Source organism: Rutilus rutilus (genome assembly GCF_951802725.1).
Source record: "Rutilus rutilus genome assembly, chromosome: 10".
In the NCBI taxonomy this organism is placed as follows: domain Eukaryota; kingdom Metazoa; phylum Chordata; class Actinopteri; order Cypriniformes; family Leuciscidae; genus Rutilus; species Rutilus rutilus.
The window spans coordinates 8,797,057-8,822,393 of NC_140215.1; the positions used below are offsets into that span (position 1 = coordinate 8,797,057).

Sequence of the window (25,337 nt, forward strand, 5' to 3'; positions counted from 1 at the left end):
AGCAAGTCGTGATTCTCGCGAGATTTGTCGGGGCGCCACCTCTCAAACTTGCATTGCTGGTTTTGCCAGTGGCGAACACCCCCCCACCCCGCTTTGCTATGGGGCCCGACTACAAATTTGTTTAACATCGAAATGATTTCAAAGCTGTTATATATAAAAAAAATATTTTTTTATATTTTCGCTATAGTATGCGATTTCGGATGTAGCCCCTCTACTTTGGCAGTATTCTATGAACAAATCAGTTTGAGAACTGCCTGTACTGATTCAGTCCAATTCATTTGTAAAGATCATACAGATCAAACTCAAAAGAATGATTCGTTCATGTGTTTGCATTTACTATGATTATGATAAATACCCCAATGTGTTATAAATGCCTTAAAGCTTTCTCTTTTGGTTAAACGTCATACACCAAGCAAAATCCAATCATTATAAATAATGCGAACACATATTATATTATCACGTATTATCTATTATTATTCAGTGTGCACGTTTTTAGTTGAATAATCTGTTTTTGATAGTTATCTGTATCTTTAGAGTCAAAAAAAAAAAAAAAAAAAAAACTTAACACCTAACTCCTAAACTTGAAATCCAATCTGTTTTCCTAGTTTTGTATGTTGTGCAGGTTTTGTGTGTGTGTGTTTTCTTTAATTGCAATCCGAGAACCCAGACCTCCACTCGCTAATTAACTCATCTTTAGAACGTGTATTTTTAAAAGTAATAAGTAATTATGTTGTTTATGAGATTGCCTGCTGATCTTGTAGTTGGCCATCAGCGCAGAACTCTATAAATGGAACAGGTAGAGCTAATAAGATGTGAAACGAGGCCCACTGGAATGCACAAGGACTCAGTATGTGACAGGCTGTAGGCAGCAGGTGAATTTGCACTGGAGGAGGAGGGGGCAAGAATAGCACCGGTGTGGGCGTACAGGCGGCCACCGAACCGTTATGCTGTAGCCTATGCTGGCGTATTTTCAGTAAGGTCAACAAACATGATAAATGTCCATGTATATATATATGTGAGGCGGTGCATGCGGCTGATATGAGGTTTGGTATTCCATGCAGCAGCCTCCCACGCGCCGCTACCGCCCACGCCAGGATCTGCGTCACGCAGGCGCGTGGGAGTGAGAGAGCAATGTAGCAAGCGCGGAATATCCCAATTCTGGCAGTAGGGGAGAGAGCGGAAACCAACTAGTTTGAGAGTCCCTCCGTAGTTCAAACTACAGAGTGTGTGAGAGTTAATTCAATAACAGAGAGCCGAAGGACGCGTCGCAGATCCGCCGAACGCGCGCGCGGCACGTAACTGGACGTCAGGTGAAGCGTCGCGTAACTCAGCGGACCGTCATCATTCAGAACTTTAATAATCATACAACCAGACGGGGCTTTTGGAAGAGTTTTGGTGGAAAAAAAGACAAAGAAAGAAAACTAAAAGGTACGTTGATGCCAGTGCTATTGTTCAATGTCGCTTTTAAATGTGGTTGAGCGCTGAATTCATGCATTGTGTGCAACTTTCCTGCGTGTTTTTGTGATCCATGTGCGCGCCGTGCAGACCGGACAGCTCTCGGTACCGTGTGTGAACGCGCCCCCGTGGGCGTCTGGTCGTCGGCAGCTGTGTGTGTACAGCATCCTTAGCGATTCTTCACTTCCAAGGGTAGTTTTCCCAATGTGGAATAGCTTTTAAATGTGTGACTTTTATAGGCTGATGTGGTTTTTTTTCCCTCAGAGAAATTTTAAGAGTTAGCTATACTATAGGATATAATGTTATATTATTATAAATCATTTGTATTTATAGATATTGATAGATAGAGCTAGATATAAAAATATAAATAAAATATTATGTAGGATAATAGTACTTAATATAGTTGCATGCAGATATTACAAGGCCAAGCACACCAACAGCATAAATGTTTGTTTATATTGCTATAGCACTGTCTGTCACATAATTGATTGGGTATTTTCAAGGTGTTATGCCAATGATACATATAATATTTTGTGTCCGTATGCCAAAGCGTTGCCAAGATAAAGCCTAATTCTTATTTGGCACTCACCACATTTGTTAATGCACACAAATTATTTTGCCAGCATGTTATGAAGATGATCTGACATGAATTTGAAAAATGGTGTTGGCAAAATAAAAAAAAATGTTTTCCATGAAATTTTAAATGGTTGACCATGGCAAATCAAGCATTTTCCAATTAAATTTAAAATGACAGATTCAAAATTCAATTCAAAATGCATGATATGACAATCTTTTAACTCCGAATATTCTAATTCTGACTTGAAGCAATATTATTATTAATAGTTATAAGTTCGCTCCATCTCGAAACGGCTTGTTTACTCTATTTCTATAGCTCAAATTTAACAATAGGCTTCCATAGTCTGTGATGGAATAATAATAATAATATCAATACAATAAGCGCCTATAATAAAACTACCTTTGATGCTTGGCCCCTAATAATAATATAATGCTGTTTCTGCCAGAAATGGTTTATTATTTTTCCCATAAACATTAGTAATAGTTGATGTCTCATGTTTAGTTTATTATTTGAGTAATAATTGAAATGATGTAATGGGAATTTTTGTTTTGAATTGTTTTCTGTCCTGTGAATTTATGACTCATTGTTTACCACTTCATTGTACACACTGGGCCCCCCAAAAAACAACTCGGATGCTAGTATTAAATGCAAAGTGATGAACTTTTGTCATGCCTGTTTTCCTTCTGTACTTTCCTCACCAATAATTTCCACCGTTATCTTCAAAAAACCCTTAGATGTATCGAATTTGGGTAAAAGGCACTGCCATCTAAATTAGTGTTTTTGCATCCATCTTTTGAAGGGCTTTGAAAAGTAAAGAGCATCAAGGTTTAAGTTAAACTTGAGTTGCAGTTGAAAGGTGATGAAGACATCTGTATCTGTGAGGTATATTGTAAAGATATAATTTGTAATTAACTACATACCCCTTTTTATTAACGAAATAGCTGACTCGAAAAATGGAAATGCTCATCCTCCTTTCACTCTAAGCATGATATTTTCTCTTTCATGGAACATAAAATGAGAAGTGTAGCAGAATGTTGCTGCTGCTTTCCATCAAGTGAATGGTGACAAGAGTCTGACCAATATACTATTCCAAATCATCTGAAGTTGTTTAAAGGCTTTGTGTGAGGAGCAGACCAAAATTTGAGTTGCTTTTTTTTTTCATTTCTGGTGCTAGACAGCCCCTTCCCACTATTCAGTTTCATTGTATGGTCAAAAGCAGCCAGGTTTGCAGTGACATTAAGGTTGTAAATCGTGACAATTTAAATATTTTGGGTGAACCATCCCTTTAGAAGATAACCAATTGATTATGTACACACACGTTTCCTTTTCTTGTTGTTGTTCCTCCACTTAAATGAATCGATTGTGTTCCTCTAGTAATGCCTTATGCTCCTTTCACTAAAACAACCCTTTATAGCTTTCATATGGAGAGCAGCTGTTCCACAAACATTCAGTCTGATGCACAGGACGGATAGGTCACCTTTCCAGAGAAGCTTCTTTTCAAAAGCTTCATGCAACTATTTAGGACAGGTCTCGATGTGAATCCATTATTCATTTAGATTGATAAGAGGCCGCTGTTGGGCAACATGAGTACGTGCTGTGAGTGCTCTCAGCGTGTTGCGTGAAGCCCTGGCCTTAGATCTCCAGCATTAGGAACCCAGCATGCTGCGGGGAGAGGGAGCTTTGGATAAATTGCTGCCTAAGTGCCATCCATGTTGATACTGAATTGGTTTCAACAAGGCACCCTTCACTTGGGTCTAGGCCTCAGTCATCCATTAGAGTGGCGGATCACTCTGCTGTGCAGTGGGGCGTCCTCATTAGACTCCATACACTCACTCATCAGTACTCACAATCAGCCTCGCTGTGATACTGTACTTACTCACCTCTAGTACACTAACAGTCACAATGATTTGGCAACATCTGTCATCTTTTACCACCACTGAAAGAATAATTGAGGCCCGACATTGGCATTGTTATTGATCTTTAAAAGGGGTTACTAGTTTTATTAATTTTTTTAATTTTTAATTTATTGTATTAAATTTTCAACTTTAAGTATACAAGTATAGCATAGAGATACCATAAAAGACAGTGCAAGTTTTGCAACTTTTGGTCATGTATATTTGTTGTCATGTGTGTTTTCAAAAGCAGTGTCTGTCTAAAGATTTTATGTCTCTATACTTCCCAAATTACTTTTGGGAAAATGCAAATGCAGATGTGTATGTCAGTGCAAGTTCATTTTGAAATGAACAATATAGGACAGATTAATTACTAAAACACATTCCATTGATGAGCAGTAGTTGGTGATTTTCTGCAAAAACTCATTGATGTTTCTTGAGATATCTCTAGGGGACAGAATTTAATATATTCACAAATGCATAACCTAAATTCTTATTCTCAAAATATGATTCACTTCTGTAAAACTGAAAAGGCATGAGAGCCTTTTTGGAAGTCCTCAGACTGCCACCCTGGAGGAACTCTCTGGAGAACCTCGCATCATTTTGAATATGCCTCATTCCTATTGTGTACTCAAGGAAATTCATTATTAAATGTAATTTAAATAAAATTTTCATTAAAATGTAAGTGTCTCAATGCCATTCCCTTGTTATGGGGTTACTCGAGAAACCGTTGACTGTCTCTAGAGTTCTTGTAGGACTTATGGGATCCTTTTGGAAGTTCCACAGTTTCCTTGAGGTTCTCCACAGGGTTCTGTGAGTGTGGTGGTAATTATATGCATATACATATTAACTTTAATTAGGGAATGTGTTGTTTATTCTGATTCAATTCTGACCCCATGAGATATCAACAAAATTTGTCCCCCAGTCTCAGAGTTTTCCCACTGTCATGGTTTGTATATCGTTTCTAAAACATATCTCTCTCAACAGAAAAATAAGCAAATGAACTCCGTTACCACATTAGTATGCATTACAGTCTCTGACAAAGTTTGCAGAGAGCATTATGTGTGTGTGTGTGTGTTTGTCGTACATTCATAATCCCTGGATACTTTTGAGGAAGAAGTGGGTGAATTAAAGTGAAATGCAGAAAGCTATCTTCTTAGCACGCACACCTACCGTCCCACTCCCACACGACTCCATTACCCCACCTCCCTTGCTTGCAGCCAATCTCGCTTTTATCGTTGCTGCTGCGGATCCAGATCCTGACAGTGGCAGCTGTAGAAGCAAGATCCCGGCAGAAACAAATGAGGCCTGTGCTGAGTGAGTCCACCTACGCGTGTTGCAGAGGTGGAGTGTGGTATGTGACTCTCCCAGCAGCCCAGGAGCCTGACAGGCGCTCTCTTATAGTCGCCACTCTTGGATCCAGCCACACATTTCTCTTCCTCCCCCTGCTGTGGCAGCCAGTGTCCTCTCCTTCGAGCGGTTTTGCTTTGTTTCCTGTAATTGCTTATTTTGTTCCTTCCTTTGTTCAGGTATGGCAGCGACTTTACCCAGAACCCTTGGGGAGTTGCAGCTCTACCGCATTCTTCAGAGGGCCAACCTGCTGTGCTACTACGATGCCTTCATCCAGCAAGGTGGCGACGATGTTCAGCAACTCTGCGAGGCCGGCGAGGACGAGTTTCTTGAGATCATGGCGCTCGTGGGCATGGCCAGCAAGCCACTGCACGTCAGACGCCTACAGAAATCTCTGCGCGATTGGGTCACAAACCCTGCCCTGTTCAATCAGCCCCTCACGTCCCTGCCCGTCTGCAGCATTCCTGTCTACAAGCTGCCCGAAGGGTCACCCACATTGTTGCCTGGTAGCGGTGCCCGTGGAGACACCCAAGTCAAAGTGCCCAAGTGTTTGGCAGCTGCTTGTGTAGATCCCGGAAAAGGAGAATCAGGCAACGGGAACTCTTCGGCCACAGTTTCACCCCTCCAGAGTGGCAGCGAGCCACGTTTTTGGGCCAGTCATGGCACAGAGAGTGAGCACAGCCTTTCCCCGGCAGAACTGGGCTCTCCGTCTTCCCCTCGGGATGGCCTAGAGGCGCTCGACGCGGCTGCCATTCAGTCCGTGGCGGAGTGCGTGGAAAGAATCTCTCAGACTTTGCCCAAGAGTGACGCCATAGAGGTTAAAGAACAGTTAAAGGGAAATAAGAAGCTTGCCAAAATGATCAGCCACATCTTCGATATGGGCGACGAGGATCCTCACAGGGAAGAGGAAATCCGCAAGTATAGTGCCATATATGGCAGATTCGACTCAAAAAGGAAGGATGGGAAGCATCTGACTCTGCATGAGGTGCGTTATACGGGGCTCTCGCCTATTTTGGTTCTTTTGGGGTTTAAATAAATCATGCACTTCAAAGCATGGCTGTACTTTTAGTAAGAAATGATGTTGTGTCCCTGCTAAATAACTTCAGCATAGCTGGGCACCAGTTTTTGGGATGCTGGTGTGTTTCCTTAATTAATTTAAAGCTGCAACAGATATATCATGTTGGTCTGTTGCTTGCTCGTGGGACTGGTTTAATTCTTAGTGCATTGTAATATCTATTATTTATTGTCTAATTAACAATAAAAAATATCTTTCGTTTCTACATAGCTGACAGTTAATGAGGCTGCGGCGCAGCTTTGTATGAAGGAGGTGGCATTGCTGACTCGCAGAGATGAGCTTTTCGGACTGGCACGTCAGGTCTCCCGAGAGGTCACCTACAAATACACCTACAGAACTAGCAAGTAAGAGCTTAAGTCATTTCCCAAACATGAAACACCTTGGTCGACTATTTTTGGACCTTTGGTTAAAACTGAAGTGTGCAATTTCTTTCAGTTTTTAAATAGTTTCTCCTATCCCAGCTTATTATGTACAGACCAATGCAAGTAAGCCATTGTATGTTAATTTCCTTAAAAAGTGTTATGTGGCACTGTAAAGACATTGCTCTGTTGTGTGAGTAGTTTGCCTAACCAACGGCACAAGTTTGAGACTACCTGTTTGCCTGACCATATTGTAATCACAAAATTTTGAAGATTCCAAACAAAAAGTGCATAAAATGCTCATAAATCCTGCAGAATCCGCCTGGTTAGCATGGAAAAAGCACAATGTAGGGGAGTTGTTTGTTTGCTTTAATGGATAAAAATTCTCTGCATGCATCACTTTTTACACCCCGTAAGTGAGTAATCATTCATGATGTTTAGCCTTTAAGCCAAGAGAGAGATAGCTAATGCTAATGCATTGTGAGCAGCTCAGGATCTGCTCTCTGGTAGTCTGCTTAGAGCCAAGCCAAGATATCAAAGTCGGCTTTGTGCGTGGCTTTTGTGTTGAGGTGTGAAGTGCTACACTGAGGTCTACGGAGAAATAAGAACACTCCCACTCCTTTGCATCTAAAGGACCACAAGCCTTATCAGACACTCAAACCCTGCCATCCAAAGAGACCGTGCAGGTGTTTTCTAGATTTCCAGGCTTGCGTGTCAGTGGATGGAAAATTCCTTTTGGCATTACATAGTTGCAGTCACTCATTCAAAACTTGAAAGATTGCATCACAGTCATGGACTGGATATTGCGAAAGTTATCTAGGCCAAGTTTTCTTACAATGCTTCTTACGTCATAATGATATTTGCCAAGAGCACTCCTAAATTAGGTTGCAGGTGAAAACTACTATTAGTAAAGCAAGTATTAGTACTTTAAGGCCAGGGTTTTAAACCAGGGGTCCATGAAACTACTTCAGGGGGGTCCATGTATAAGATAAATAAAACATAGAAACAGAGAAATTCTATTTAATTTTAATGATCTGAGAAGGATTGTAAAATATAATAATGCTAGTAATGTTGAAAGGGTACCAGGTGGGGCTGAGACTCTGGTTGTCAAGGGTTTGTTAAGGTTGAAAATCCTTGCTTTAAGGCATTTCTTGTATACATTTTTATTTATTCTTATAAAAAAACAAATAAAAAATAAACATTTATTCTTATAAACAACGTTGAAAACAGCTATGCTGTTTAAAATCATTTTGATGATTAGGATTTAATTTTTTAGGATTCTTTGATGTATAGAATGTTCAAAAGAACAGTATTTATTTATTTATTTTTATTACAGGGACAGTGCATATTAATAAACATTTCTGTCAATAAGCCAGAATTGGCCAAAAGGCTATTTTTCATCTGCAGTCCCTAGAAAGATGAAAAAAAGTCACCCTAAAAGGGAGTAAAATTACATATTTACATAACAATATAAAAATTACAATACATTTAGTAAGAAATACTATTATGTTCAAATATACAATCGAAACACAGCAAACCAACAATCAAACGAACATCAGACTAAAACATGACACACACACACACACACACAAGGCAAGAAGCCAGCAGTGGGCAGCGAGAGCAGGTCTAGAAGCAAGTTAATGTTGACAACTCTGATAATCAATTAACCATTTCTTTAACTGGATGTTAAATGTACTATATGTGTTTAGATTTCTGATGGTTATGGGGGTGAGGTTCCACTCAGTAGCAGCTCGAACAGAAAAAGCAGTTTGACCAAATACACTTTTCCTAAAGGGAATGATACAATCTCCCCTCGCTGCACCTCTGGTTCTGCTGTGATCAGCTGTTCGGATGCTAACAAACTGATGGAGAGGAGGGGATGATAAACCATGAATAATTTTATACAGATTTTATACATTTGAAATATCTTCATTGTCACTTTAAAAAAGAATTCCCCCAAATAAAAGCTTACAGTCCCCAATCTATTGAATGATAGTGTATATTGAATATAACGTTTTGGCTTTCATATTTACTTTGTTTAAATAATATTATGAGGATACATAGGACACATTGTTGTGAAAGTGTTTCATTGCTTGTTCAGGGCTAAACATTTCATTTTCTTTCCTACAGATCTCGATGCGGCGACAGAGATGAGCCCTCGCCCAAGAGAATTAAAACTGAGGTGAGTAAAATTGCTTCATGATTTCTCCAACCTGAACTCCAAGTAATCTGTCTGCAGCTTCCAACGCAATTTCTCAAGTAATTTTGTTATTAATGTGCGCTGCTGCGCTAACACCAATGTGCGAGGAAACTGTTGTAGGAGGCAGGATTGACACTGGGTGGGTCCAGTGGCTTTTTGTTTGCATAGCTGCCTGTCAGCATACTGAACTGTGTGGGAGGGCTTTGCAGGAGCATGCGGGGTAGCTCCATCAGGATTGCATGTCATGGTGTAGGGGAAAGGTCAAAGTTTAGCCTGAAGAAGTTACAAAGGACTAATGTGTGCAAACCCACTCCCTCGATCACACCTTAAGTCCATATTTAGCCATCCCCCGGTCATTATTTTTCCATAACCTACATATCCGTGATCAGTCTGCCCTATACTTAGCTTCACATATATAGTGATCTTATTGATGTGGTCTGCTAAAGAGGCCTTTGTGCTCTATGGCAGCTGTCCATTCATGGCTCTCTGGTGACACATTTGATCACTGTCCAGTCGTTAGATCTTCTGGAAACTTCTAACATCCCACATCAATGCTTATGGGCTGGGCTGGTGTCTCAAGAAGAGCAGGTGTTTGCCCACTTCACCTCTGACCTGGTTTCACTCCGCATACGGGCAAAGACATGAGACCACTTCGGAAAATCAGTGGTTTCTACCCACTCTACCTCTAAGGAGAAATGAGTCCTATCAGTATCAGACAGTGGCAAATTACCAAGTGACTTCCTTTTCCCCCTAATTTGCATTGTTACTCACTTAATAATCACATTTTACCTCACATTTACGTCATGTTCCCACACTAGGTATGTGAATGAACAGCAGCATTGGGGAAGCTACTTAATTCTTTTTTTTAGCAAGTTACAGTTTCAATGCATATTTATTTTGGTGGCTGTATTTACTAGTGTACAGCATGCGCATACACTGAACTCATCACAAATCACGTTGAGAATATACTATAAACATATTTATTAACGTAAGTCTTTTGCTGTAGACTTTTATGCAAAGCTACATACAAAAGTGGAGTGAATTACTCACCCATTGTTTGGGGAAAAAAAAGACAAAGACATTGCTTCAACAAGCAATGACAGGCAGGCACCCAAACTGCACTTTCTCTTCAGCGAATCCAGATGACTTAAGCAGGTTATTGCTACACTTTGGAGCTTGGGTTTTGATCCATGTAAATGAATACTGTTTGGGTGTAAATGTAGATTAGATTTCATGCTAATTAAAGTTGTAATACATTTCTGATAAGCATATTATTGACCTTTATGAAATAATTATTGGAATTTTTAGAGCTGCAGATTGGTCACACATACCGCCCACAAACGCAACGTGATCTCTAGAACACATGCTCGAATGAATCAGTGAATATTTGTGGTTTTTTTACATTTAAAAGAGTCACCTTTTTTATCAACATACCGTTTGGTCAAGCTACTCCAATTGTAGTTAAGTTAGTAGTGTCTTACAGTAAATGACTTTGTTGTTTTTGCATTGTTTGTTGCAGTTAATTTGTACTCAACTCTAGAATGGATTTTCCACGTTTAACTATTTCATAGTGTTTTACAGTTATTAGTGTTGTGTCTGAACTGCAGAAATAAAAAAACATAAACTTCCCCTCCCCCTCTCGCTGTCCTTGTCTGGCCTCAACTCTGCCCACATTACACTCCCATCCACACCATTGAGATTAAGCCGCCCGCCCACATGCACCCAGACAAGGTCCAAATGAGATCAGTTGTGCACCCACCCGTATTCTTGAGGTAGATGTGACATCATTATGTGGGTGCACTTGGAATCACCCACGCCCATGCATTTGCGCAGATACCACAAAGTGAAAAGGGGCCGAGTCTGAAGACACATGCGTATACATGCAGGCGTATACATGCAGGCGTATGCATGCACCTTTGTCTGTGCGCTCTAGAAGACCAGCCTCCGTGTCAAGAGAAAAGCCTTAACTCACAGGAGTGGCTCGGTGACTTCATTATTGCTGCGTGAGCGTTGGCAAATTTGCGTCAGAGCTGTTATTATCAGATACCTCTTTGCCTCAAACACCCAACTAGTAGTGAAAAGACTGGAATGTCTGTGGTAGTTTGCAGCCATGGGAACCCATGTAAACATTTGAAGTTTCGAGCTCATCCTTCGTGTAATAATTTAGACGGAGCAGTCCGATGGACAAAATGTTCTTGTTTTTTTTTTTATCTGCCTGTTGGGTTGAAACTCATCCTGAGGGGATTTTTAAGTGGGATGACATTTTATTAAGTATTTGACCTTTTCGCTTCAGAGGAATGGATCTTTTTTCACTTCGGTTTAGTGAAAAATTAGTAGCTACGCTCTGAAGTGGTTGAGATTAACATCTTGTCCTCGAATTGTTCAGGTATTCTTCAAATGTCACTCTAACCTCGTTGACCTCCAATAAGAGGTTGATTCATATTTCTATAAATGGTCTTGACCATTGCTCTTGTAGTGGACTTACTGGGGCTGGTCAAATTCAGCTATGACACATATTGTCTTTAAAGTTGATGTGTCAATTTTTTGGTGTTAAAATACTTCATCTTATCAATTATCATGCAGACGCAAATGAGTAATTAAGTTGATTCTTCAAAAAAAGTCTTTGTGGCACTATCATAACAGTATTCTGTTTATGAGCTATATTAAAGGGATAGTTAACCCAAAAATTAAAATTCTGTCATTAATTACTCACCCCCATGTCGTTCCAAACCCTTAAGACTATCGTTCATCTTCGGAACACAAATTAAGCTCTTTTTGATGAAATCTGAGAGCCTTCTGTCCCTACATAGACCGCTACGCAACTACCACTTTGACGCTTCAAAAAGTTCATAAAGGGATCGTAAAAATAATCCATATGAATTGAGCGGTTAGTCCAAATTTTCTGAAGAGACACGATCGCTTTATATGAGGAACAGACTGAGTTTGGGCTTTTATTCACATATAAACGTTGATCAGCTCACACATCAGTTGTGGTAAACAGAAGCTCAAGCACGTTTGCTTGATGTGTGAGAACCAATGAGGTTCATTCTCGTGTTACGCAGCACGTTTGAGCTTCCGCAAGAACCAATGAGGTTTGTTCTCGCGTGTCAAGCAGGTTCGATTGACCTCCTGTTTGTTCCCTGATCAGAAGTCTGTTCATCATATAAAGCGATTGTGTCTCTTCAGAAAATTTGGACTAAACCGCTCAATTCATATGGATTAGGTTTAAGAAGCGTCAAAGTGGTAGTTGCGTAGCTGTCAATGGAGAGTACAGAAAGCTCTCAGATTTCATCAAAAATATCTTCATTTGTGTTCCGAAGATGAACGAAAGTCTTACGGGTTTGGAATGACATGAGGGTGAGTAATTAATGACATCATTTTAATTTTTAATTGTTGCTTTAAGCAACACTGGGCTCATCCAGTGGCATATGTTTTGGCAGGACTGTTGGTTTGTCCTACCAAAACAGGGCGCGGATGGAAGGGAAACCGGTTTAAAAATCATTATTTTGCTGACTCTGAAACTTTGATCAAAAGGAAATATCAATCGAATGTGTATCGATCTGCAGGAGGGCTGTTTTGACCTCCAGGAGGCGCTGCAGGCTATTCACATGCGCCAGGAGACCCTTAAGGAGCAGCTAGCCCACGCCAGATCTAAAGGAGAGGAGACGGTTGGGCGGAATATCCAGGTGACTGACTGCATTATGACAGTGTATTTATTTTTGTGTGGGAGAGGAATGCTCTCAGGCGCCTCGCTGACTCCGTCTTCATGTCTGTCTACCACCACACGTCTCGCTCTGGTATCCTATCATGCAGGTTTTCGGGTCAATAGCTGCAAGAGCTTCCCTGGTTCTCCTGACCATGACCTACTTTTGGTCAACTGGTCTAATATATGAACTGTCATTGGTTGGATATTTTTGAGGAAGTGTATGGGATGTTCTAACTGATGAAAAATACTTCTATTAGCAAGTACTGTTACTCTCAGTGCTTTTTGCTGATTGTTGTTCTATAGACCAATTATAGGTTTGTAAACATCCGGGATGCGCGCGAATCATGGTTGCAGAAAGACCCGTTTAACAGCTGATCATTACACGGATAAGGATAAGAATAATACTAATAGTTCGATTTAAAACATTTTTTATACAGATTTACGATTCTGGCAACCGACTGCACAACACAAAATTTTTTCGGATGTTGTCTTTTGGTCCCGACATGCGCAGTAGAACCTGCGTGACGCCGTGTGACGTAGGGTGATAATTCCCCTATAGGGAAGAAAAATTATCTCCGCTGTTCTCATAGACCAGAAGTTCTCAACCTTTTCACACCAAGTCCCCTTATTGTTCAACATGATATTTGAAGGCTCTTCTAACAAAGCAAATTTGTAACCTCAGGTATTTCTGTTGTAATAAAAAAATTAAATATATATAATATGTATGTATATGTGTGTATATGTATGCATGTGTGTATGTATGTGTATGTTACTTAAGTAACTATATAACTTATAGAATTAAAATGGAGAACAAATGGAGACTTTTCAGTTTATCAGCTTAAGCTTATCAGATTTTTCTTAAAGGGATAGTTCACCCAAAAATTTCAATTGTCATCACTTACCCTCATGTTGTTCCAAACCTGTATTGAGTTACTTTGTTCTGTTGAACACAAAAGAAGATATTTTAAAGTAGTTGATAACCAGACAGTTGACGGTAGCCACTGACTTCCAGTATTTTTTCCTGCTATGGAAGTCAATGGCTACCGTCAAGCGTCAACTGTCTGAGATTTCAATATTTACTTAAAATGTCCAATATTATTGGAAGATAAAATCATGTGGGCTTTCCTGTCTATTATTAATTGTATAGCTCTACACTATAAGGCCAAAAACATTTTATTTCAGTCTGCAAAGATATTTATGACTTCACACTTTTGCTGTACCATGACAGTACTTGACCTTAGAGAGAATAATGATTTTAAAAGGAGAGTTTATACTAATATCTACTATAGCACCCTTAGTTTAATGCTAAGAATGCACTGCATACTTAGGGGTGCATTATTTATTACATTTTTACACACTTTTGCATACAATGATGGTTACTTAGCTAGAATTGTTCACATTTTTTTTATGTCTTTTGCATCTGGGACAAAGTTGATACATCTCTCTATTATATCTTTTGAGCAACCTCTGAGCATTTAAAACATCATTTGTGCCATCTTTTCTCTTTAATTGTTCTGTTTTTCAATAGATAGATTGACACAATGCATTGTCTTGAAGTGGAAACGTGTTATTTGTAACTCTGAATAGCATCTTCCTGTGTAAAAGAAAAACAAGCAGTAAAAGTTCGTTTTGCTTGCCTCTTTAGGTAGCATGCTATTGCGCATGTAGGAGGGGTGCTATTGGAATGAATCAAGCTTTTAATAATAATCAGAGAGCAGAAACTAATACAATCACAACGAAATATTGATGGTAATTAAACCCCGTTTCATGTGCAAATATGATTGAGGAGCATTTAAATAATCATTGGGCATTTGGACTGTAGTTTGTTTATGGTTAGTTTTGTTTTGTATCACTACAGTTGCGGTTTGTTTGTGAATGACGAATATTGGAAATAATTTGTGTCACACTGTACGTACGATGCTATACACATCCGCCTGTCTGACTCCCTGCTGTCTGTGCATATTATAGGTTCAGCTGGAGCGTCTGTTGGCCAAGCAGATGGAGATTCTGCATGATGCCGCGGCGCAGGACAGACTGCAGGCTCTGGAGTGGAGGGTTCCACCAGGGCCCTACAAACACAGCTCAGACAGGCAGAACAGCAATGGCCTCTCAGCTGACAAAAACGCTGACCAGCAGGGTGAGTCTGTGCTTTATAAAATTAGAGATGATGGGTTATTTGTCACATAGTGGATGCTTTTTATCCAAAGTAACTTGCTGCCCATTTATTGCAAGGACAGGCCTTTTAGAACTTATTTTATTTTATTTTCCTTGTCAGCAAATTCAGGGGCTTCTAAACTGGGGTCGAACTAGGGGGTTCGAAAATGTACAAATATTTTTAGGGCTGTCAAAGTTAATATGTTTAACATATTCACCAAATTTGATAGTATTACTGCTTCATTCTCTTTTCTAGAGACTGGTCCGATGTCTTGTCATCAGTAACACTAGATTTTAATAGAAATGCATAAATTAGTGTGGAAAAAAATTGTCATCTGTAAAGTGTTAATCTCAGATTTGCTGTCAACTAAAATGTAATGTTATAACAAATGTATTTATAATAATATCTATATAGTATAAAAAATATTATATTATTATAAAATAATATTTATAAAATAACAATTATTTTAGTAAATCCTTTTTAGTACAATGATACTACTTGTCTTTTCAATTTCCTAAAAAAATAGTTTTTCTATACAGGGTCTTGTATGAAAATACACCTTTATTTCATATTATATTGTATCATATTTGGAGGTCTTTTGCATCAAAAAGTTTGAAAACTCCTGAGTGTCTAAATCCTAAAGCAAAACCAGTTGAGAACTGGTAGAAGAAGAGAATGTAGAAGTCAAGGAATTTATTTTCATGAAAACAGCTATTATTATTATTATTATTATTATTATTATTATTGTTATCAGAAAAGCAGACAAACTGTCTTTTACTCTTGATTGACCATCCGGGTTATTTTTGTACACATTTGACAGTATCGAAAACCGGTGAGGCGTTTCAGTTGTTGTTTCTCATATAATTCAGTAGCTTGCATCACCTGTTCCAGACTCTCTTTTTTTCTCGTTTCTTGTTGGCACTCTCATTTCTGGGGCTCATCTGGCAGCTGCAGGCGGAGGCGGGGTGGTGGGTGTCAGAGAGGGGAGGGGGACGCTGGGTGGAAATATGAACACAGCTCTGCGTTCTGCTGCTAATCTTGTGCCTTAGAATGCCACCCGTTCTGGAGTTCAGTTTGACCCTCGTGTTGGTTCATGATGATAATTACTGCACATATACAGAATCTGAGCACTGATTATCTGCATCACAGCAGTTACAAATGTTTGGATGTTTACAAGGGCTTTTGCATTGCAGAGTAGTACGCGACCACCACCATGGATTTTTAACGGTGATATATAAAGCCACCCTGCTTTATAGGTATAATTTAATTTAATAAGAACAAATAAGACGTACAGAAACTTATATCTATTTTTATAAATACATATTTTATGCACATACATATGCATACATTTATTTTTGTATGTTTTAGGTATATTAAATATCAGGAGCATCATGCACTCTATTTTACTGTAATTACTGTAATGTCATCATATCAGATACTTATTATTAATTATTACATTATTAACACATTTACTGTCGCTATTCCAGAATATTAAGAATAGCCTATTAGACCTATAAGTCCTGCATCTATTCAGTCTTCCATGTATTGTGTAGCTTATAAAAACAAAAGATTTTAAACCATTTAACCACTAACATCGCAAGTCAATTTGCACCTTATCTTGGCGTTCCACAGCGCATTTTGTGAATCAGAAGCTGTTCTTTGGAGTTCAGAGTTCGGTTGATTGGTGTAAGTCAATTTAACAGAAGGCTAAAAATTTATTTTTTTGTACAATTTTGAGCAGCATTTACAGAGCTGTACATCAATGACAAGCTGCGCATAAAAAATAATCGCTGCCTTTGGAATTTCATAATCACGATAGGCCAAATCGGTTTAAGTGTGATTTCATGTAAATTGCAATTAATCGTGCAGCCTTAACGTGCATGCACCTATAGAGAGAAATGCACCTTTCATTTGGATTATATAATGGTTCGATTAGAAGTAGACATTTCAAGCTTTCTATAGGCCTACTTCTCATGTCTGTGAGGCTAGTAGGCTATACGCTGAGTTTCGGTTCATTTGTGACACACTCTAGTTCTTCTTGCAGTCTAAAGTTTATTCTGTGCACTGTCAAGTGCTTCATCGGGTTTGTCGTGTTGCTGGTCTTGGCAGCAGTTATCTTGTCGCAAATATTGCTTCGCACGCTGTTGGCATCGAGCCGGGTGAAATGTAGCCACACTTTTGATCTTTTCCACATCTTTTACATCTATGGAGGTTGGGACGCTTACACATTACAGCCTCACTTGTGACTTGCGTGTCTGGGCGTAACCGCCGTAAACTAGTGTTTTTCCTTGATGCCATGTCTCAGCCAATCATGCTGCATGCTTATTGGCTCACTGACGTTGACAAGATTAACCCCTTGGGTATCGAAATTTGCTAACTCAATACCCAGCCCTAGTGCGAACGCAGATTTGAATTTAGCAGTTGATAACGTGATGCACTGAACATTGTAATCTCACTGGTGTGATTGTACGTTTTAAAGGGTTAATTATCCAAAAAAAAAAAAATCATTCAGATCCATTTGGCTCAAAAATCTGAGGGGGCAAAAAAAATTTGTTTACCAGATATCTGCCAATAAATGAGCTTTAATCGTTTTTTGTTGTTGTTGTTTTTTCAGATACCACACAGGTCGCATACTTTCATAATTTATGCACCAGCCAGGCATCTACCATTGAGAGAAGAAGCTAATTTCTTTAGCTATTATAGACTCCTTGGAAAAAAAAGCTTATTTCTCCTTTGCATTAATATGACACTCTTCTCATTATTTAGGATAATTATTATTTGTTGTTTACGTTGTGCTGAGCACAACAAAGCTCTCTCCCTCCACAAATCTGAGAATACCTCCTTCATGAACTCTCTGAGTACATGATCCCTCTCAGCTTTCTAATATCCCATGCGTTCTCAGAACTCCAGAGTGGGCGTATGGGATCTGCGGAGAAAGAATGAGTGAGAGCGAAAGAGGTAGAAGCAGTGGCAGAAAGTGAGAATTAGATGAGACCTAAATATGTCTTTCCTTAGCCTTGACTCTCCCCCAGGTAGGGCTTTAATGAAATGAATCAGTGCTGTTGGGTTTACAAACATATCAATGGTAATGCCATCTCAAGCCTTAGCAGGAATTTACATTCTTGATCTTGAATTGATTGAATATATATAGGCATGTATATGTGTGTATACACACATATACACACAAACACATGTGTGTGTTATATATATTTATAATCACTACAATTCATAATTTTTGCGGTCATAAGATTTTTAAATGTTTTTTAAAGAAGTCTCTTATGCTCACCAATGCTGTTTTTATTTAATCGAAAAAACAGTAAAACAGTACTATTGTGAAATATCACAATTTACAATTATTGTTTAATATACGATCCTTCAGAAATAATTTTACTATGCTGATTTGGTGCACAAGTAACAGTTCTTTATGTTCAATGTTGAGAAATGTTGTGCTGCTATATTTGAGGTACATTTGCATCACAATTCTTTGATAAATAGAAAGTTTGAAAGAGCAGCAATTATTTGAAATATATATATATTTTTTGTAACATTACAAATTTAATCCATCCTTTCTGAAAAAAAAAAAGTATTGTACTGACCCCAAATCTGTCTGTCTGTCTATCCATCTATCTATCTGAAAGATGGATGGATGAAAGATGGATGATGGATAAAAGAAAGTTGGATGGATGGATGGATGGATGGATGAAAGATGGATGGTTGGATGGAAGATAGATGGATGGATGAAGGATGGATGGAAGATATATTGATGGTTGGATGGAAGATAGATGGAAGGATGGATGGATGGATGGATGGAAGATATATTGATGGTTGGTTGGATGGAAGATAGATGGATGGTTGGATGGAAGATGGATGGATGGATGAAGGATGGATGGATGGATGGATGGATGGATGGAAGATATATTGATGGTTGGTTGGTTGGATGGATGAAGGGATGGATGGATGAAGGATGGATGGATGGATGGATGGAAGATATATTGATGGTTGGATGGAAGATAGATGGAAGGATGGATGGATGGATGGATGGAAGATAGATGGATGGATGGATGGATGGAAGATATATTGATGGTTGGATGGAAGATAGATGGAAGGATGGATGGATGGATGGATGGAAGATATATGGATGGATGGAAGATATATTGATGGTTGGATGGAAGATAGATGGATGGATGGATGGATGGATGGATGGATGGATGGAAGATATATTGATGGTTGGATGGAAGATAGATGGATGGTTGGATGGAAGATAGATGGATGGATGGATGGATGGAAGATATATTGATGGTTGGTTGGATGGATGGATGGATGGATGGATGAAGGATGGATGAAGGGATGGATGGATGGATGAAGGATGGATGGATGGATGGATGGATGGATGGATGGATGGATGGAAGATATATTGATGGTTGGATGGATGGATGAAGGATGGAAGATATATTGATGGATGGGTGGAAGATAGATAGATGGATGGATGGATGGAAGATATATTGATGGATGGATGGAAGATAGATGGATGGATGGATGGATGGAAGATAGATGGATGGATGGATGGAAGATATATTGATGGTTGGATGGAAGATAGATGGATGGATGAATGGAAGATAGATAAATAGGCATACATACAGACAGACAGACTTTGTGGACCAGGGTGGAAGAACACCATTTATTTTTATTACCTGTTCAGTTTCTTTAATTTGCATTTCTCATCCTGTCATTCAAATTCAAATTCCAGTGCAATTTCCTGTGAGACATTGCCAATTCAAATTCTTTCTGAGTTTTTTCCGACCCTGTTATCCACAGCGGTCGTTACCTTCTATGGTTTAAAGTGAGGTATTATGAGGAGTGGGTGGAAGAGACGTGTCCCCTCAATGTTCAAATTAACACAATGCCCTTTAATTACCAGCAGCTTTAAGTTAAAAACGACAGATATTAGTCATGATGCTGCTCTGATCCTGTCAATAGACACAAATGAGATCAGCCAGCCAGGGACAGGGGAGGTTAATGTGCTGTGTTGAAGGAGGCAGTAAGCACAGAGGTGCACGCACTGAATGCAACTCGCTATCAATGCGCTTCAAGCCGCATTCGCTGTCCTCGGGCTATTACGGCGTGTGCGTTGGCAGGCTGTAGTCGAAGAAAAGGTGCATTTGTATCAAATGAAGCTCAGTTGCAGGCGTGAGAGAGCGTATTGTGCTGAGTGTTTCTGGTAGGCGGAATGCTTGTCTCCTAGCATTAGCTTGGACTTGGTAATGGACATAATGATGCAGCCTTGCGTTTTGTTAAACGGCGATCATGAATACAGTTGCGATGTGAAAAGAGATGTGAACATGAGTTAAAATGAATTGTTTGTTTTATTGTTTCTCTGCAGGAGAGAGACCGTTGAATCTAAGGGTGACTAACCTGAGGCCGAGCGCATCAGACGGAGACACTCCTCTCGGAAAGCAGCTGGCGAATGAGTTGAAGAGGCATCATCACGCTAATGCAGAGAGCAAGATGTCAGCAGCCACAGGTGTGTGTTGAATGGAAAGAGAAGAGACCTAGTGAGCTGCTTACATAGGCAATTTTGAGGCATCATAAGCATGCGACTGTAGGCTAAATGAAGGCTAAGACACCTAAGGAATTTCAAGTCAGCATCATATGCATCAAAACAGCACACTAGGGTTTGAAACAGACCCACACACACTCTGTGACTTCCAGTAAATGCTTTTTTGGTAAATGCACATTATCTTACACACTCGTGACATTTGCGCTCCATGGCTGACTTGGATACATTTGTTTTTCATACCTGGGTCATTCCTTTAATACCTTTTGAGCTCTGAAACTGTTCAAATATGAATATGCTAGTGTTCTAATATAAGGAAGAATTTCTATAAAAGGGTCACCAGACTTTCAGAAAAATGCTCTGATCAAGATAGCTCTGATCTGATTCATTATAATTTGAATATTTTCATTAAATTGAAACATAAGATGGAAAAAAGCTCAAAAGTACATGAAGAAACACCTGTAATATATTATTTTATTTTATTTTCATAATACATTTTTTCATTTTAGAAGCACTTTTTAATAAATTGACAGTTTTTCCAATTCTAGAAGCAAAAAAAATAATAATTATCATTATAATTATTTGTTATTTTATTTTAGAAGCACATGGGGACATAGCAAAAATATCAAACCAAATTGTTAATATTATTTAACTTTATTAACTTAATTAACCTATGTTAATTGTGAAAAGCTAACTATATATGATGTGATCTTTAAAATGGTGTAATTGTATCCAATATTATATCATATGATAACAGGAATGATCCGTGTTATATTTGTCATGGCTAATCTATGGATTAATTCATTCAGCAGACGCTTTATGCATCATTAATTGCATAAAGGTTTTCAGTAATCCAGAACATTTCTCTTCATTTTTCCAGAAAACGGAGACGCGTCTTCACGTGCCCTCAACCTTTCTGAGAAGAAGACCATCAAATCAGAGCCGGAGGATTCCAGATAGCAGCCCTGAATGCTTTCGTTTCAAACCTACAACAATACGCGTCGTCTGTCAGTGAATACTAAACAAGCACAACTACAGTAGAGCCTTAACAACCGACGTTGCCTCAAAATAGAATTTATTTTAGTTTCTCACCATTTTTGTTTTTGCCAAAGCACCTAGAGTCCTTATTTCCATTCTCTTGAGTAGATTCACACTGTTTGTGCTGTCACTGACTGTACTCGTTCAATTCTCATTAGCTCTAATCACCTGTTTTTATCTCTTCATGCTATCCTATCGGTGTGGACCACGAAGTCCGTTATTTGTACATACATAGAAAATGTCTGTTTGAAAACGGTTAAATGTTATTTAAATACAGTATGTGTTGTATGTATATATGATTGCATGTATAATTTCACTGAAACAGAGGGACGCAGTGTTTTTAAAGTTGTCAGTACGCAGCTGTTGTTGTCGCCTATTTAAGTGAGCCTCCTGGATTGCGTTTCTCTTTAAAGACCCCATGCTGTCGCTTTCATTTCTTGTATTGACCATTTCCTATTATAACAGGAAGTTGGTAGGACACATCAAAGGGTTCGTTCCTTTTTTAAATATGAACCGTGATTTGCTAGTTGCTATTGCTAGTCGACAACAGGTGGTATTATTAGCAGGAGTTATGATATCATTCTAGAGAGCATTTGATTGGAGAAAACTCTGACTCATCGATATTAGGGCTGCATATATCGAAATAAAATTGATATTGTAATATGACAAATCATGCAGGCTGCGATTTTCATTTAGACGTGCAGCTCACGATTGAGTTTCAGCAGTGTAAATGAAAAGGGCCTTGTTTTACTCTAAAACCGACCGTGCACATACTAATTTGCCAGCAAACTGCCAAAATAAAAGCTCGATTGTCTAACGTTTAAAAAAAATGAAGAAATTAAGATGTAAATATTAGTACTGTATTTTTACAGTTGTAAATTTTCATTATTTTTTTAATGTAATTAATTTCAGTGTAATTATTGCAACATTTCTCATTTTTATATTTTTATTTAATAATAATAATAATCACAAAAAATCATATTTTATAGTTGTATTTGAACAGTAGGAATGTGAGAGAGTTGGTTCTTGTAAAGAACATCCACATTTTTTTCTTATTTTTAATTATCTTAACATCTACACAGATTTTTCTACACAGTTTCACACTCAAAACATTCTAGAATGATTAATTCTTTCCAAATATAGCTATTCAAGGCGAAAATCTAATTACAATATATATATATATCGTGCAGCCCTAATCAGTGTTTTTGGTTGTTTATCCCAGAAGAGAAAGACGAAGCGCCTTTTTTAATGCGTAAAATAGAATTTTGTCAGCGTTTAGCAGTACACTAGCATACAGATGACCTCAGAGCTAAGACATATGAATACTCTAATTTTGATCTCATGGGGTCTTTAAGGAAGTTGACAATGCTAGCGAATCTGAATTTCAAAGTCTCTACTATGGTGCTATGGTTGAATTTACTTGCGTAACACACAGGAAAACTGCGGTACACATTGCTATTTAAACACTGAAATCTCGGAGCCAGCCGTTTGTCTTTCTTGAACGAATAGTAATGCCTGTTTATTCCGATACTAAGCACAATTAATATATTTCGTCGTACTCTATACATGCCAACAAAATGCTAAAATAGACAAGCATGTCTCCCCTCTGGAACGTTAGCGAAATAGTCATGTAAATAGTTCACAAACATTCACAACTGACTGGAACTTGAAAACAGGGCGTCTTTGCTGCACCATTCCAGTCTTTATCATAATCACGTAATGTATTTGTATTTCTGAATATTTAGTCGTAGAGCAATACCGGATAGCTGTTGTCACTTAACTCAGTGAACGTGTCTAGGTGTCCCAACCTCAGAGGACATTCACTGTACAGTATTTCTACTCTGTTTCGTAGTGTAGACATGGTCTTAGATTCAGCTAACGTGCAAATGTATGTGAAACTGATATGCACTAGTGTTTGATTCTCGAATTTGCATCCTACCGCTCAACATTTCTCGTGTTTCTCAATGGTGATACGTGTTCTTGTAGGACTTGTACCTGTGAAATCATCGGTTCGGCTTCGAGTCGCACTCTTCATGTAGTTCTAGAGTATCACGTGAGGTGAAGTAGGCACACGATAATCAGGTTTTCCGCAATTACATGTCTGTAATGTACCGGTCAAGCTGTTATATAATCTGTATTTGTGTCGATGACAAATACCTCTATGTCGGTGCAAAGAGACCGATTTTTAACGTCCTGATCATACACTTCAGTATTTTGAGGGAATGTGTGGAAATATTGTGCGTGCTTTTATTTTTTTAGGATTACTTTCAGAGACTAAAGAGATCTCGAGTATGCAAAATCTTAATTTAAGTGCCATTTTAAACCTATTTTTGAAAGTCGGTGGGTTAGGAGACAAGCGTTATGTGAATATTTATCCTCATTTTGCCTTAGTTTAAAAGCATTCCACGTTACAATTCTTCGCGCGTGGTATAGTTTATTTTGGGTGTTCGTTTTAGGTGGAATGGAAAATGAGATTTGGGAAGTTGTATGAAAATCTGAGACTTAAAGCCTTGGCAATATCAAGCTTTCTAAGAGCACTGGAACAAAATTTGCTTTGGAAAAAATCTGATTGGACCTCACTGATTACATCGTTACCAATGACCTATATAGCAAGACATATCTAGACGCCTACCTTTGTTCCTTGCTTGTTACCGTCTTTAACCACTCACAGAAATGATCAGTCTTTCTCTAATCTTTGTACTTGCTTTGTATAATAGACTTATGCATCTTGGACTGTGGGATGAAACTGTGTTGTCAGTAGAACTTGTTCTCATCACTTTTGAGTAGAGAGTACTTTAGGATATGCATACGGTAGTCCTGCACATATTGTTTTGTAAACACTAATATATTTAATTTGTTATACAGCACATGAACATTAAACTCTATTTTTTTGACATCTGATTGTGAAGTGCTTTTCATTCTCCCATCCATTTGAAGTGTTTCTCATGCTCATTCTCATTTGTTTTAGGACCCAGATTTTATACTGCACATCAAGTGGATTAACATAAAGTTAAAGTTAAAATCAGACAGAATAATTAATTTGTGAATTCATTAATCGATTCATTATCTCTTGCATTTGAATGTTTTCATTAATATTTCCTGAGACCTGTGACTCATTGAACAGATGGTAATGGACAATTTTTTTTTTTATATATATATATATATAAGATTAGTAAAAACCTCAGTTTCAGTCTGATTCATTGTACATCTCTGACCACAGCTGTGTCTGAATACACCTGAGCTTTGAACTTTGTGTTACTAAGAAGTTGCGATATGCATAGCAAGGAATTACTGGCCTTCATAATTTTTTATAATTAAAAGAAAAATGGATTTTAAGATAGTTACACTACAAGCCAATCTTTATTATGACCATTCTCCACATTTTAGAATAACAGTAAAATCATCCAACTATGACACAAAATGCAAGTATGACCAAAAATGTTTTCACAATACATCAAAACCATCTTATATTAAGTCTCTACTCCGTTAATTTTCTCAACTAACTTCTGGGATGCTCTTTGTATTTGTTTTACTTTTATTTATAAAATATTTATATTTTCAGATTTTATTTTAATTAGTTAATTGGTTACTTCAACTTTTATTTAAGTTGCCAAGGCAATATTGCGAAGTTATTTAAGTTTAAGTTTTTCATCTAATGTTTATGTTTTATTTCAGTTAGCGAAAACGATTTTTAATAGCTGTTTTAGATTTTATTTAACAAGGTTTATGTATGCTGGACACTTGTTGACTGCTTTTCTTTCGCTATTTGGTCCAACTCCTCCATTAAAAAAAGAAAAACATTTTCGTTTATATTAAGAAATCCATATGTAGGCACTATACAAAACCTTTTGGCTGGGCAGTGTAGAAGAAAATATTTGCACACAAAAACTAAACTAAAATGCGTAATATTTAAGTGTATATGACTAAATAAAATGTATAAACGGTTATGTTACTAAAATGAGAGTTGATGTTGATC

General features: G+C 38.2%; 1 protein-coding gene across 1 annotated transcript; it reads left to right on the forward strand.

Annotated features, from left to right (window-relative positions):
• Positions 1 to 816: 816 nt before the first annotated feature.
• On the forward strand, positions 817 to 24,257 carry nab1b (NGFI-A binding protein 1b (EGR1 binding protein 1)). The gene is made up of 8 exons (XM_084421012.1): positions 817 to 1,428; positions 5,454 to 6,259; positions 6,560 to 6,693; positions 8,839 to 8,890; positions 12,475 to 12,594; positions 14,583 to 14,751; positions 20,150 to 20,290; positions 21,204 to 24,257. The coding sequence occupies exons 2-8, from the start codon at positions 5,456 to 5,458 to the stop codon at positions 21,281 to 21,283; spliced, it is 1,500 nt and encodes a 499-aa protein (XP_084277138.1). The 5' UTR covers positions 817 to 1,428; positions 5,454 to 5,455; the 3' UTR covers positions 21,284 to 24,257.
• Positions 24,258 to 25,337: the final 1,080 nt, after the last annotated feature.